Below are 12,382 nucleotides of genomic sequence, written 5' to 3'. Positions count from 1 at the left end.
GTCCAAAGCTAGAAGGAGAGAAAATGATTGCCCAGAAGCTCAATGGAAGCCTTGATTAATACCTCAGTGGTTGAGAACACAGATATTAGGCTGAAGCCCACTCGGTTTGAGGCCTGGCAATGCCATAGGTCAGTTAATTTATCTTATCTGTGAAATGGGATAATCCTAGAACCTATCTCATCCCAAGGGCAGGTGGGCGGATGAAATGAGATGATCTTGGTGCGGAGCTTAGCACGGTGCCTTGGTAAGCCTGGATAAGCATGAGCTGCTCTCTTAGGTGGGTTTCCCAGTTGTTGACCTGATAATCTAACTGCAGTGCAAGTAGTCGATATGGAAAGGGTTCCTGGTCCCATGAGGAAGGGAGTGAGGATGTGAGACCGGAAAGGGAAGGTGGTCTTGAGCAGTTACTGCCATGAGCACTGGGGGCTCCCTCCCACTGGGGATGTCTGGATATCACCTAATGTGGGCCAGGCCCCAGAGCTGTGCCACCTGAGGGGTGTGGGGCTGGATACTTACCCACCTACTCACATCCTGGCAGAGGGCTGCTCCCAGGGTGTCTTGTCCCCAGCCCTGGCCCACTTGCAGGGCGAAGAGCCCCCGATGGAAGCCGTGAGCCCTGGAGGGACATGGGCAGGGCAGGGACAGCATCTGCTAAAACTGTCCTTGTTGTTCTGACTCCTGTCCTGGAGAGGGAAGACCTGGGCTTTGGAACTACCCAGACCTCAGCCTATAGCTTATCACCGCCTTTTACTAGATAGGTGGCCCCCTTTGCCTCTTTGGGCCTCCATTTTCACATCTCTTAAAATAGGACCAATTCTCTAATATTGCAGAACTCTTTTTGAGGACTCTGTGTGACAACGGCCATACAGAGGCAGGCATGTAGTAGGTGCTCGTTTACCGTGAGCCCCCTTACTCGCCAGCTCAGTTCGGTTCCATTTCTCCCGCTTGCCTGTGATCCTTACTCTGTTTCTAGTCCGGGGGTAAGCCCAGGCCGGCACCAGACCTTCTTTCCATGTGAGCAGGGACAAGCTGACGTCGAGACTAGTGCTTGCCTCCCAGGTGACTTCTGAGTGACAGGCTGCTGCAGTGATCTCCCGAGCTGGGTATTATCATCCTGTTTCTCCCTTAGCTTTGAGTCTCAACAGTCTGTGGCTTTCATCAGATCCAGAGTGGGTAGAATAACCGGCCGGCCTAACGGCGGCTGAGCCAGGAGTGAAATCCTGGCAGAAAGAACTTCGGACCCTTGCAGCTTCCCTGGCAGCCCAGGGCTGGGTGTGTGGGCGGATCTGGGGGCTTCTGCTGAGTCAGACTATGTGGGAGTGTTGTGGCGGGGGCAGGGGCGCTGCCAGATGAAATCAGGATGCCCAGTGAAATTTACATTTCAGATAAACAAGAAAAAACCCCTTCTGTATAAGTACCGTCTGGGAAATACTTGGGCCATACTTATACTAAAAAGTTATGTAGTGTTTATCTGAAATTCAAATTTCACTGGGCATCTGACATTTTTATGACCGAAATCTGGCAACACTTCTCTGGTGGGAACGGAGAACAAACCTCCTGGGAGGTCTGGGTTAGAGATCAGCACAGAACCCTCCTGCAGGCAAAGGCCAGTGTGGAGCCACTGCCTGCCCCCAGATGGCCTTCCCCGGGATCCCCTCCAGGGCCTGTAAAGCCCTCATGAGAGTCACTTTTGCCTGAAGACATTGTTCAACTACACAGTGGAGTCAGTTACAGATTCACTCTCACCACACTTACCCGTCTAAAGAAAATATGATTCTTTATTCCTAGGCACCTCCACACAATGTGGTAAGAACAGAGTAGCTGCAACTTGTGTGTGTGTTGGGTGGGGTTCCCTGGAAGCAGAGCCTGAGACCTGGCTTCCGGTGCCCCTGATCTGGTGAAGGAAGCAGGACAGGGCAGGGGAGGAGCTGAGAGGTGTGGACCAGGGGCACTCAGCTTCTGCCTGACCCCCTGGGGGGCTCTGGCGCCGGAATGGTACCAGGGAGTTGGCTCCACCTTGAGACAAGGGAGTTAGGGTTTTGTGCTTCTGCATCCGCAGGCCATTAGCTGCCCTCAGGCAGGGGGCTGGGCCTTGCAACCTCCCAGGTGTCTCCAGGTGTAGCAGCTTCCACAGCAGAGGTGACAGCCCAGAGAAAGCCACGACCACACATTGAGGATCCCCGCAACATTGGTAGCAGCGGGGCGCACCAACTGGTCCAGGAGACCTGGGCATGGCACCGACGGCACCTACTAGGCTCTGTCTCCTTGCAATGTAACAGTCAGATTCTCTCCAGGCTGCGTTAAAGAGTCCCTGTTGGGAGGCGCAGTCTCCTTAGGGACTGCTCTGCCCCTCCTCTGTCCTTCCTAAAGAGTGATGGCTGCCAGGTGTGTGTGGAGACAGGTGCTGTCTGTGTCTTCAAGGCAGTGGGGAGAGGGGACTGCAGGATGATGGCCTGAGCCTGTGGCAGTGTGACTGCTGGCATCTGCTCCCTGCTGTGGAGGGGTGACCAGCCCCTTTTTGTCTTTTAGGGCTATCTTAGTTTCCTTTGCTGCAGCCTGTGGCCTGGTCATTTGCCCATGGTTGTAGGGTCCCCATGCATGGGACTTCTTCATCCTGACTCCAGGCTTCCATTCACCCATCAGGCCTTAAAGCATCTTCTGCCCTATCATGCCCTGAACTTTTTGCTGCAAAAAGCCAAGGGCACTGGCTCAAGCTTATCTTCCCAGCCACTGTTTACTGCTGCTACACTGCTGCCCAAGACACTTCAGAAGTGACCGTTGTTGTCATCTCCTGCCAAGTCCCGGAAGGCAAGCCACCAAGTCCCATGCACCATTCCCACAGCCCGACAACCTTCCCGACTCTACCCACTGGAATCTAAAGAGTCTGCCCACTTCTGGATGTTTGTTCAGGTACGGAAGTTCAAGCCCCATGCCCATGAACATTCATCTTTCTTTTCTCTTCCACCTTCCCTGGGAGGGTAGTGTGGATAATGAGGTGAGCCTTCTTCCTCTTTCTAGAATCCGTGGGGCAGAGAAGGTAGATTCTGCCTTCCTCTCTTCTGGGGAAACTCCTTCTCCCTGAAGCCAACATTGCTTTCCCCTTCTCTGTGGGGTTATAATGGCAGAGAAAGATGGGATCAAAATGCTCTGCTCATAAGGGGGTGTACATTGAGAGGTTTAGAAACATGTTAGAGTGCCCCTATGTTTATAGCAGCATTAGTCACAATGGCCAGAAGGTGGAAGTAACCCAGGTTCCCATGATGGATGAATGGAGGAGCAAAATGTGCTGTATACGGTGGAATGTTGTTTAGTCTTAGAAAGAGGAAAAATCTTGGCTGGGCACAGTAGCTCATGCCTGTAATCCTAGTATTTTGGGAGATCAAGGAGGGAGGATTGCTTGAGGCCAGGAGATCAAGACTAGCCTGGGCAACTTAGGGAGACCCCCAACCTCTACAAAAAAATTAAAAAATTAGCTGAGCATGGTTTGCACATCTGTAGCCCCAGCTACTCAGGAGTCTGAGGCGGGAGGATGGAGGATCACTTAACCCCAGAGTTTAAGGCTGCAGTGAGCTATGATTGCACTCCAGCCTGGTGATGGGGCAAGACTCCATCTTATAAAGAAAGACTGAGAGAGAGAGAGAAAGAGAGAGAGAGAGAGAGACAGAGAGAGAGAGAGAGAGATCCTGTTGCATGGATGCACCTTGAGGACATCAAGCTGAGGAAAATAGGCCAGTCACCAAAAGACAACTCCTGTGTGATTCCACTTCCATGAGGCATCTAGAGTAGTCAGCTTCATAAAGACAGAAAGTAGAATGGTGTTTGTCAGGGGCTAGGAGGAGGGGGAAATGGGGAGTTGTTGTGTATTAGGTATGAGAATGTTCTGAAGATTAGCACAACATGAATACATTGAACACTACTGCACTGTGCACTTAAAGATGACTAAGATAGTCTGGGCGCAGTGGCTCATGCCTGTAATCTCAGCACTTTGGAAGGCAGAGGCAGGAGGATCACTTGAGGCCAGGAGTTTGAGACCAGCCTGGGCAACATAGCAAGACCTCATCTTTACAGAAATATTAAAAAATTGCCTGGGTGTGGTGGCTCGTGCCTGTAGTCCCAGCTACTCACGAGGCTGAAATGAGAGGATTGCTTGAACCCAGGAGTTCGAGACTGCAGTGAGCTATAATCAGGCCACTGCACTCCAGCCTGGGTGATAGAGTGAGACTCCATCTCAAAAATAAAAAAATACATAATAAATAATATAAAATAAATAAATAAATAAATGTTAAGATGGTAAGAATTTAAGTTGTGTATTTTACCACAATTAAGAACAAAAAAGTGGTCTGGGTGCAGTGACTCATGCCTGTAATCCCAACACTTTGGGAGGCTGAGGCAGGCAGATCACCTGTTGTCAGGAGTTCAAGACCAGCCTGGACAACATGGTGAAAACCCATCTCTACCAAAAATACAAAAATTAGCCGGGCATGGTGACAGGTGCCTATAATCCCAGCTACTTGGGAGGCTTAGGTACAAGAGGCAGAGATTTTAGTGAGCCAAGATTGCACCACTGCACTCCAGCAGCCTGAGCGACAGAGTGAGACTCTGTCAAAAGAAAAAGAAAGAAAGGAAAGAAAGAAAGAAAGAAAGAAAGAAAGAAAGAAAGAAAGAAAGAAAGAAAGAAAGAAAGAAAGAAAGAGAAAGAAAGAAAGAAAGAAAGAAAGAGAAAGAAAGAAAGAAAGAAAGAAAGAAAGAAAGAAAGAAAGAAAGAAAGGGAATAAAAGGTGAAAAAAATACATCTGTTACAAATGTAGATATTTCATCCATGGAAGGTGAACTAATATGCTTATCCACTCTTTATATGACTTATTCTATTTTCTCAGCTTCTGATCCTTTGCAGCTAACAGGGCCCCAAAGGGAAGGGAATATTGTCATGAAGGGAAAATGCTACCAGAAACAGTCCTAGCTAGAACCACTATCAGACAAGCATGTCCAGCCTAGATGGAATTTTAGAGACAAGGGACAATGCTATTCACAAAGGTTGGGAGACAGAATCATGAGACAAGAAAGGTGGAAGTTGGACAAGCTGGGAGACAAGCTGGCTTCTTCATGGATCTTTGCAGTTTGCCTTGGCTGCAGGCACGGTGATCTTAGCACACATCCATAAAACCTTACTTAGAATTGCTGGGGCCAGAAGTTCTAGGGAACTCAAAAAAAATTTTTTTTTTTAATGTGCAATGTGATGCCTCTTTTGTATATTACAGAACATTCCTAGTGGAGCCTGGCTCAGCACCCTGTAAACCCATTAATATTCCTGTGGTGGAGTGTATAAATATTCACACTAACTGGGATAATAAAGACTATAAATAGCCTCATGTCAGTTCAGGCCAGCGTTCGCTGCCAAGTAAGTCTCCCCGCCCTGTGCCCCCAAAAAGAATTTCTGGATTTCAGAGCATTTGGGATATGAAAATGGTAGCTTAGGGATTGTGGACCTGTATGAATTTTATACCATCTAGAGACTGTAAAAGAACAGAGACAAAATGTAGGAAGGAACCAGAAGGATGAGGTCAGTGAATTCAACGCTGATCTTATACATAAGAAATGGAGGTGACTGGCCCAAGATCGCTCTGCTGGACATTGGTGGAGCTCAGGTCAGACAAGGATCTCCTACCCTCAGCCCAGCTCCTCCAGCAGGAGTTAACAGCAACCTCAAGACCCAGAGTCCATGAAGCTGAGCCGCCCCCTCCGTCCTAGTTCCCTGAAAAAGTGAGCCCTGCTTTTGGGAATGCCTCCTTATGGCGAGTACACCATGTGTGGTGTGCCCTGCCGTGGGCTGGTTCTGTTACCTCTGGGACTGGTGTCTGCAGAAGACATTGTTCCGAGGGTTCATACACTTAGCTCAAGGCCTTGCATACAGATGGACTCAGTGAATGTCTGAGGAACTGTTGAATGTATTTGGTTATTCATCACCTGTAGACCCATCAAGATAAGGATGTATAATCAAAGGGCCATATGTAAGACAGCCAACAAGGAGCAGAGAAAGAAAAGATTTTGTTTCCCACTGCAGAATCGGAGCTAACGGCGAGGAAGGCAAATATTGCTTTATTTTTGAACAACAAGCATTAATGGTCTTTGGAAAGTGGTTTGTTTCATTCCTGATACCTAAGCCATGGGCCTGACCCCGCCCCATCCCTCTGGGTGGAATGGGGAAGCCTTTGTGCCCAGCACAGTGCTCGGTACACAAAGGGTGCGCCCGGAACACTTGTTGGATGAGTGAGTGAGTGATGAGTATTAGGGGTCATTAGTTAGAACTCTGTTATAAAAGGCACAATCCTAACTTAAACTGAAGTAAGCAAAAATGCCTATTTTATGTATTTTGCCTGACATAATTGAAAAGTCCAAGGGTAGGCACCTTCAGGCATGTCTAAATCCAGGCCTGCAAATGATTATTGGGGAATCTGTCTTTTCCCTTCTCTCAGAGCTGCTTTCCTCCACACGGGCTTCTTTCTCAGGTGAGCTCTCCACAGGTGTGGCAACCGTGGCCACAGCAGGCTCAGGCCAAGCAGCCCTCACAGAAAGTGACTCATGGCCCAAGAAAGTGAGGGGTGGTCACTTGCCCACCCCAGGATACTGTGGTGAGCGTAGTACACCCTGAAAAGTAGTTCCTGAGTGGACTGTACAAAATGGAGCCCTGTGGAAGCTCTTGAGGCCACGAGCTTCCCATCCAAAATGGGAGGCATTTCTCCCTCCAATGTATGAGTGCAGCCTGACAGGGTCTCCTCAGACCCTTAACAGCCTAGGTGGGAGAGGGCTCCTCAGAGTCCAACCTTCAGTGTTACAGGAAGGTTACCCCTGTTCTTTTCTTTTCTTCTTTTTTTTTTTTTTTTTGAGACAGGGTCTCCCTCTTATGCCCAGGCTGGAGTGCAGTGGTGAGACCATGGCTCACTGCAGCCTCTACCTCCCCAGGCCCAGGTAATTCTCCCACCTCAGCTGCCCAAGTAGCTGGGACCACAGGTGTGTGCCACCATGCCTGGCTAATTTTTGTAATTTTCGTAAAGACGAGGTTGTGGCATGTTGCCCAGGTTCACCCATCTTTCCTTTCTATTTTTTTTTTTTAAAGAAAGAGACAGGTCAGGTGCAGTGGCTCACACCTGTAATCCCGGCACTTTGAGAGGCTGAGGAGGGTGGATCACTGGAGGTCAAGACCAGCCTGGCCAACATGGTGAAACCCTGTCTCTACCAAAAATGAGCCAGGTGGGGTGTCGTGCATCTGTGGTCCCAGCTACTCGAGAGGCTGAGGCAGGAGAATCTCTTGAGCCCAGGAGGCAGATGTTGCAGTGAGCCAAGACTGCACCTCTGCACTTCAGCAAGAACAGCAGAGAAAGACCCCGAAAAAAAAAAAAAAAAAAAAAAAAAAAAAAGAAAAGAAAAAGAAGAAAGAAAGAAAGAAAAAAGAAAAAGAGAGACGGGGTCTTGCTCGGTTGCCCAGGCTGGTCTTAAACTCCTGGGCTCAAGTGATGATCCTCCTGCCTTGGCCTCCCAAATTGTTGGGATGACAGGAGTGAGTGACAGCACCAGGCCAGCCACCTTCATTTTCATTCTTTCTCAGGTCATTTGAAGGGAGAACACTAGTCATTTGAAGGGAGAAACTGCAACTCTGGGGAGCGTGGGTAGAGGTACAGGGAGCCAGGAAGCAGCATTGACAGACAGTATTCCTTCAGATTCTGAGGGGTGAGCATCTGGGCTCCTTTGGGCTTTACTCCATCAGTGCCGAGGTCCCTTTGTCCTCTCACTGCAGACTGAAGGCACAGCAGGCCTCCAAGGAACAACCCTGGGGTCATTCTTACCCTCATGCTCTCCCTGCCGCTTGGTGCTACAAGACTGGAGTGTTCCCAGGGCATAGGGGTAGATGCTCTGTTTTCCTATAAATCTGCTTGGTTTAGGAGATACTTATATTCTCCATATCTTTGAGGTGTTAACTATGTAATAAAGTAGCTTTTAATAAAGGATGTCAGTACTTTGAATATATGAATCTCCATTTTAAAATAAAAGTAGAAACAGAAAATGAAGGCATTGAGCAAAATAAGCAAATTTAACTACAAAGTGAAAGAGCTGTTCATCTAGGCTAGTTTCCCTATAGCGTCATTAGGGTTAGCTCAGAGCTTCCTAGTAGCCCAAGTAAAAAGGGAAATAAGATCTTTACAAATTATTTTTTATCATAAAGGTAGAAATATACCAATTCTGAAAGGCATGCTTTTTTCTTGCTATTAAGTTCCAAAAGAAATATGTCATGAGGGATAATTTATAAAACAAAATGTGAGTAGCAATAGTCTCAACCATGTTCCCACAGGTGCAGATTCCCCTGCCCAACCCCTGTAATATACCTTGTGACTACCCTCTATAATAGGTGAGGGAAAAACGCTAATTTTAAGTATTAACATCCCACTTTCCTGGGGTAGGCAATACCATATGTGTCTAAATATAAAGCAAACATGGAAAATAAGATAATCTCACAGTTTCTCAGCAAGAAAATCCCCAAAAATGCTTTTTGGCCACTTGAATATATAAATTTTAGGGATACAGAAAAAATAGCCTTACATCTACCATTTGATTTCATAATTTAATTACACACATTTGAAATCACATATTACATAAAATAATATTTAGAAATGTTCAGGCAGCAATCTGTCAATGGCAAAATAATATATGAAAATATTGTACTTTTCCCATTGACCTTTTGCAATAACAATGGTATTCTAATGGGAGTCATTTTTTGTGTTGTAGAGTTTTTTTTGTTTTTTGTTTTTGTTTTTGTTTTTTTTTTGAGATGGAGTCTTGCTCTGTTGCCCAGGCTGAAGTGCAATGGCGAAATCTCAGCTCACTGCAACCTCTGCCTCCCGGGTTCAAGCAATTCTCCTACCTCAGCCTCCCAAGTAGCTGGGATTACAGGCACCCGCCATCACGCCTGGCTAATTTTTGTATTTTTAGTGGAGACAGGGCTCCCGACCTCAGGTGATCCACCCGCCTCGGCCTCCCAAAGTACTGGGATTACAGGCATGAGCTACCATGCATTGTAGAATTTTTAGAGAATAACAACTTCACTTCCAGCCAATGGTAGAAGAGATGTCCCTTTTTGAATCCATGTATAATGTCCCCACTGGAAATTGTATCTCAAGCCCCAAAGAGCCATTTGTATGGCATTAGAGCAGTTCCCCTATCCTCACCCCATTTATCTGATAGAGGGGGAATATTTGTGATCACCTCCTTATGAAGACCTGTCACACAGCTTTTAAAAATAACCTTAAAGGATGTCAAACATTTGCAACTGGGAGATCATTCCTTTGGGAATTGAGATTAAATTCTACTGATTCCTTTATTCCTTTTTTAAGAAGGTGACTCTCTGAGCATCTAAAACCAGAATTGATTGTGGTCATTCCCTGCCATTGTGTTCTCCCCAAACAGGACTTTGTGGTTCAAAACGCAGTCGGGTCATTGACAGAACACCCTGTAATACAAGAATTTTTACAGGGCAGGATTATGTTGAGGCATCTGCTTAGTTCTGTTGTATGATGGCCAAGTGCTTAAGCTGTCCATAATGCACCCAACCCTGCAGCTCACCCAGGGTTACAAGAGGGATGCCTTAGAAGAGGGGTGCTCCCCTGGAAGACGGAGAGCTAGTGTGCTTTGCCAGGTGCATGGTTGTTGTTGTTGTTTTGTTTTGTTTTGTTTTTGAGATGGAGTTTCACTCTTGTCACCCAGGCTGGAGTGCAATGGCTTGATCTTGGCTCACTGCAACCTCCACCTCCCAGGTTCAAGTGAGTCTCCCATCTCAGCCTCCCAAGTAGCTGGAATTACGGGCGTCTGCCACCACACCCAGCTAATTTTCTTTTGTAGTTTTAGTAGAGACGAGAGTTCACCATGTTGGCCAGGCTGATCTCGAACTCCTGACCTCAGGTGATCCACCTCAGCTTTCCAAAGTGCTGGGATTATAGGCGTGAGCCACCACACCTGGCCCAGGTGCATTGTCTTGAGCAGGTTATTTACTTTCCTGGGCCTTGGTTTTCTTATGGGAGAAATGAGGGGTTTAGGCTAGATTAGAGAAGGATTTTGGGGAGCACAAGGGGGTCATGGGGATGGCATCATATATTGGGGGGCTCTAGTGCCCTCTTCTCATTCTCAAGTCAACAGAGTAATTCTGCTTTGATCTATTTTATATCAAGGAATTCCAGGTAAAATTTCCTTTGAAGTAAAGATCTTTTTTTTTAATTAAAAAAAAAAAAGAGGAGCAGCTTGTTATTGAGGTCTGTCTGCTCTGAAGTTCTCTGACTTCAAAGCTATTGGGGTCATAGTTGTCTTCCTATTGATGGCTAATGAGGACATGATGCGCCTGGTGATTTGGGGGTAGATGCAGCCTGGGAGCTGCGAGTGTGCGCCATATGGCAGCACAGACGCTGCAGATCCCACCACTAAGGCCCGTTTAGCTGGAACCCCATCATCCCAGCAAATCTGCTTGGAATTGTATCAGATAGAAGCAAAGGACAAGACATGGTCCTCCAATTTTGCAACATACTTGAGTCACTTGGGGAGTTTTTAAAACTTCTGATGTACAGGGCATACCCTATGCTAATGAAATCAAACTCTGGAGGCAGGATCCAAGCATCAGTAATTTGTAACTCTCCCCACGTGAGGCCTAACGTGCTGTCAAGTTTAAGAATAAGTGCCACTGGTACAGTCGCTTGGAAAACAGTATGGCAATTCCTCGAAAAATTAAAAATAGAATTACCATATGATCCAGCAATTTCACTTCTGGGTATATACCCAAAAGAATTGAATGCAGGTTCTCAAAGAGATATTTGTGTACCCATGTTCATAGCAGTATTATCCACAATAGCCATAAGGTGGGAGCAACGCAAACATCTATCAATAGATGAAGAATAAACAAAATGTGTTGGGTACATACAATAGAATATAGTTCAGCCTTAAAAAGGCAGGACATTCCGAGACATGCTGCAGCATGGATGAACCTTGAGAACATTATGCTAAGTGAAATAAGCCAGACACAAAAGGACAGATATTATATAATTCCACTTAAATTTTTTTTTTTCTTTTCAAATTATCTGCAGGGCAAGTTCTACACAGTTCCACTTATATGTAAGTTCCACTTACACGAGGTATCTAGAGTAGTCATTTTAAGAGAAACAGAAAGTAGAATAGTGGTTGCCAGGGGTTGCAGGGAGAGATGGAGCCTTGCTGTTCAATGGGTATGGAGTTTCAATTTTGCAAGTTGAAAAGAGTTCTGGAGATTGGTTGCACAACAATGTGAATGCACTTAACATTACTGAACCGTGCACTTAAAAATAATTGAAATAGGACATTTTATGTTAGATATATTTTACCACAATTAATGTAGTAACATACAAAGAGTAAGTGGCATCATGAATGTCTTGCCGGTGAAAGTGAGGTCTGCGGGCAGCAGCATCACCTCTCCTGGGAGCTGGTCACACACACAGTATCTGACGCCTGTCCCAGACCTGCTGTCAGCACCTGCATTTTTAAACAAAAAACCCCCAGGTGGTGCGTGCACTCACTCAACTTTGAGAAGTGCTAGAGTTGTCATGAACCAAATATTAGACCAGGGTTTAGAAGATCAGAAGATGTAGCAGACATTGTTGTTTGCCTACCCAGCATTCCCTCCCTCCCTCCCTCCCTCCCCCCCCCCTCCCTCCCCCCCTCCCTCCCTCCCTCCCTCCCTTCCTTCCTTCCTTCCTTCCTTCCTTCCTTCCTTCCTTCCTTCCTTCCTTCTTTCCTTCCTACAGAAACTGACATTCCCTGAGTAGCCTCATGTTTCAGAGGGGACTCACCTCATCCACCCCCATAACAGTCCCACTCCCCTGACCAGTGGCTGCTTTACAGGTGGGCATGTTGCCTGGTTCTGGCCAATGAAACTAAAGGAAGTTCCAGTGGAGAGTTTCTGGGAGAGGTTGCCTCCCCTTGAGGACGCCCAAGAAGAAAAGGCCTCTCCTTCCTTTGGATTTTTTTTTTTTTTTTTTTTGAGACAGAGTGTCACTCTGTTGTCCAGGCTGGAGTGCAGTGGCGCGATCTCGGCTCACTGCAACCTCCACCTCCCGGGTTCAAGTGATTCTCCTGCCTCAGCCCCCCGAGTAGTTGGGATTACAGGCGCCTGCCACTACGCCTGGCTAATTTTTGTGTTTTTAGTAGAGGTGAGGTTTCACCATGTTGGCCAGGCTGGTCTCCAACTCCTGATCTCAAGTGATCTGCCTGCCTCAGCCTCCCAAAGTGCTGAGATTACAGGCATGAGCCATCACGCCCAGCCTCTTTGGAAGTTTGCACATTGGAATGGGACCCAAGCAAATTCTGGAGGCATCTT

The 12,382-nt window shown here is 46.9% G+C and overlaps 1 protein-coding gene across 4 annotated transcripts in view; it reads left to right on the top strand.

The window, feature by feature from the left end:
* Nucleotides 1-12,382, top strand: part of BANF2 (BANF family member 2) — a 36,378-nt gene that overhangs the window by 9,630 nt on the left and 14,366 nt on the right. The window contains exon 2 of one of the 4 annotated variants that reach the window (XM_026456129.1): nucleotides 2,530-2,910. The exons of the other annotated variants lie outside the window; for them this stretch is intronic. Within the exon in view, the coding sequence (XP_026311914.1) occupies nucleotides 2,899-2,910 (12 nt within the window). The 5' untranslated portion in view covers nucleotides 2,530-2,898. The remainder of the gene's footprint in view (nucleotides 1-2,529; nucleotides 2,911-12,382) is intronic. 4 annotated transcript variants of the gene reach the window in all.

The sequence above is a fragment of the Piliocolobus tephrosceles genome, chromosome 20, assembly GCF_002776525.5.
Source record: "Piliocolobus tephrosceles isolate RC106 chromosome 20, ASM277652v3, whole genome shotgun sequence".
Taxonomy (NCBI): Eukaryota; Metazoa; Chordata; class Mammalia; order Primates; family Cercopithecidae; genus Piliocolobus; species Piliocolobus tephrosceles.
This window is presented reverse-complemented; position numbering and strand designations above follow the sequence as displayed.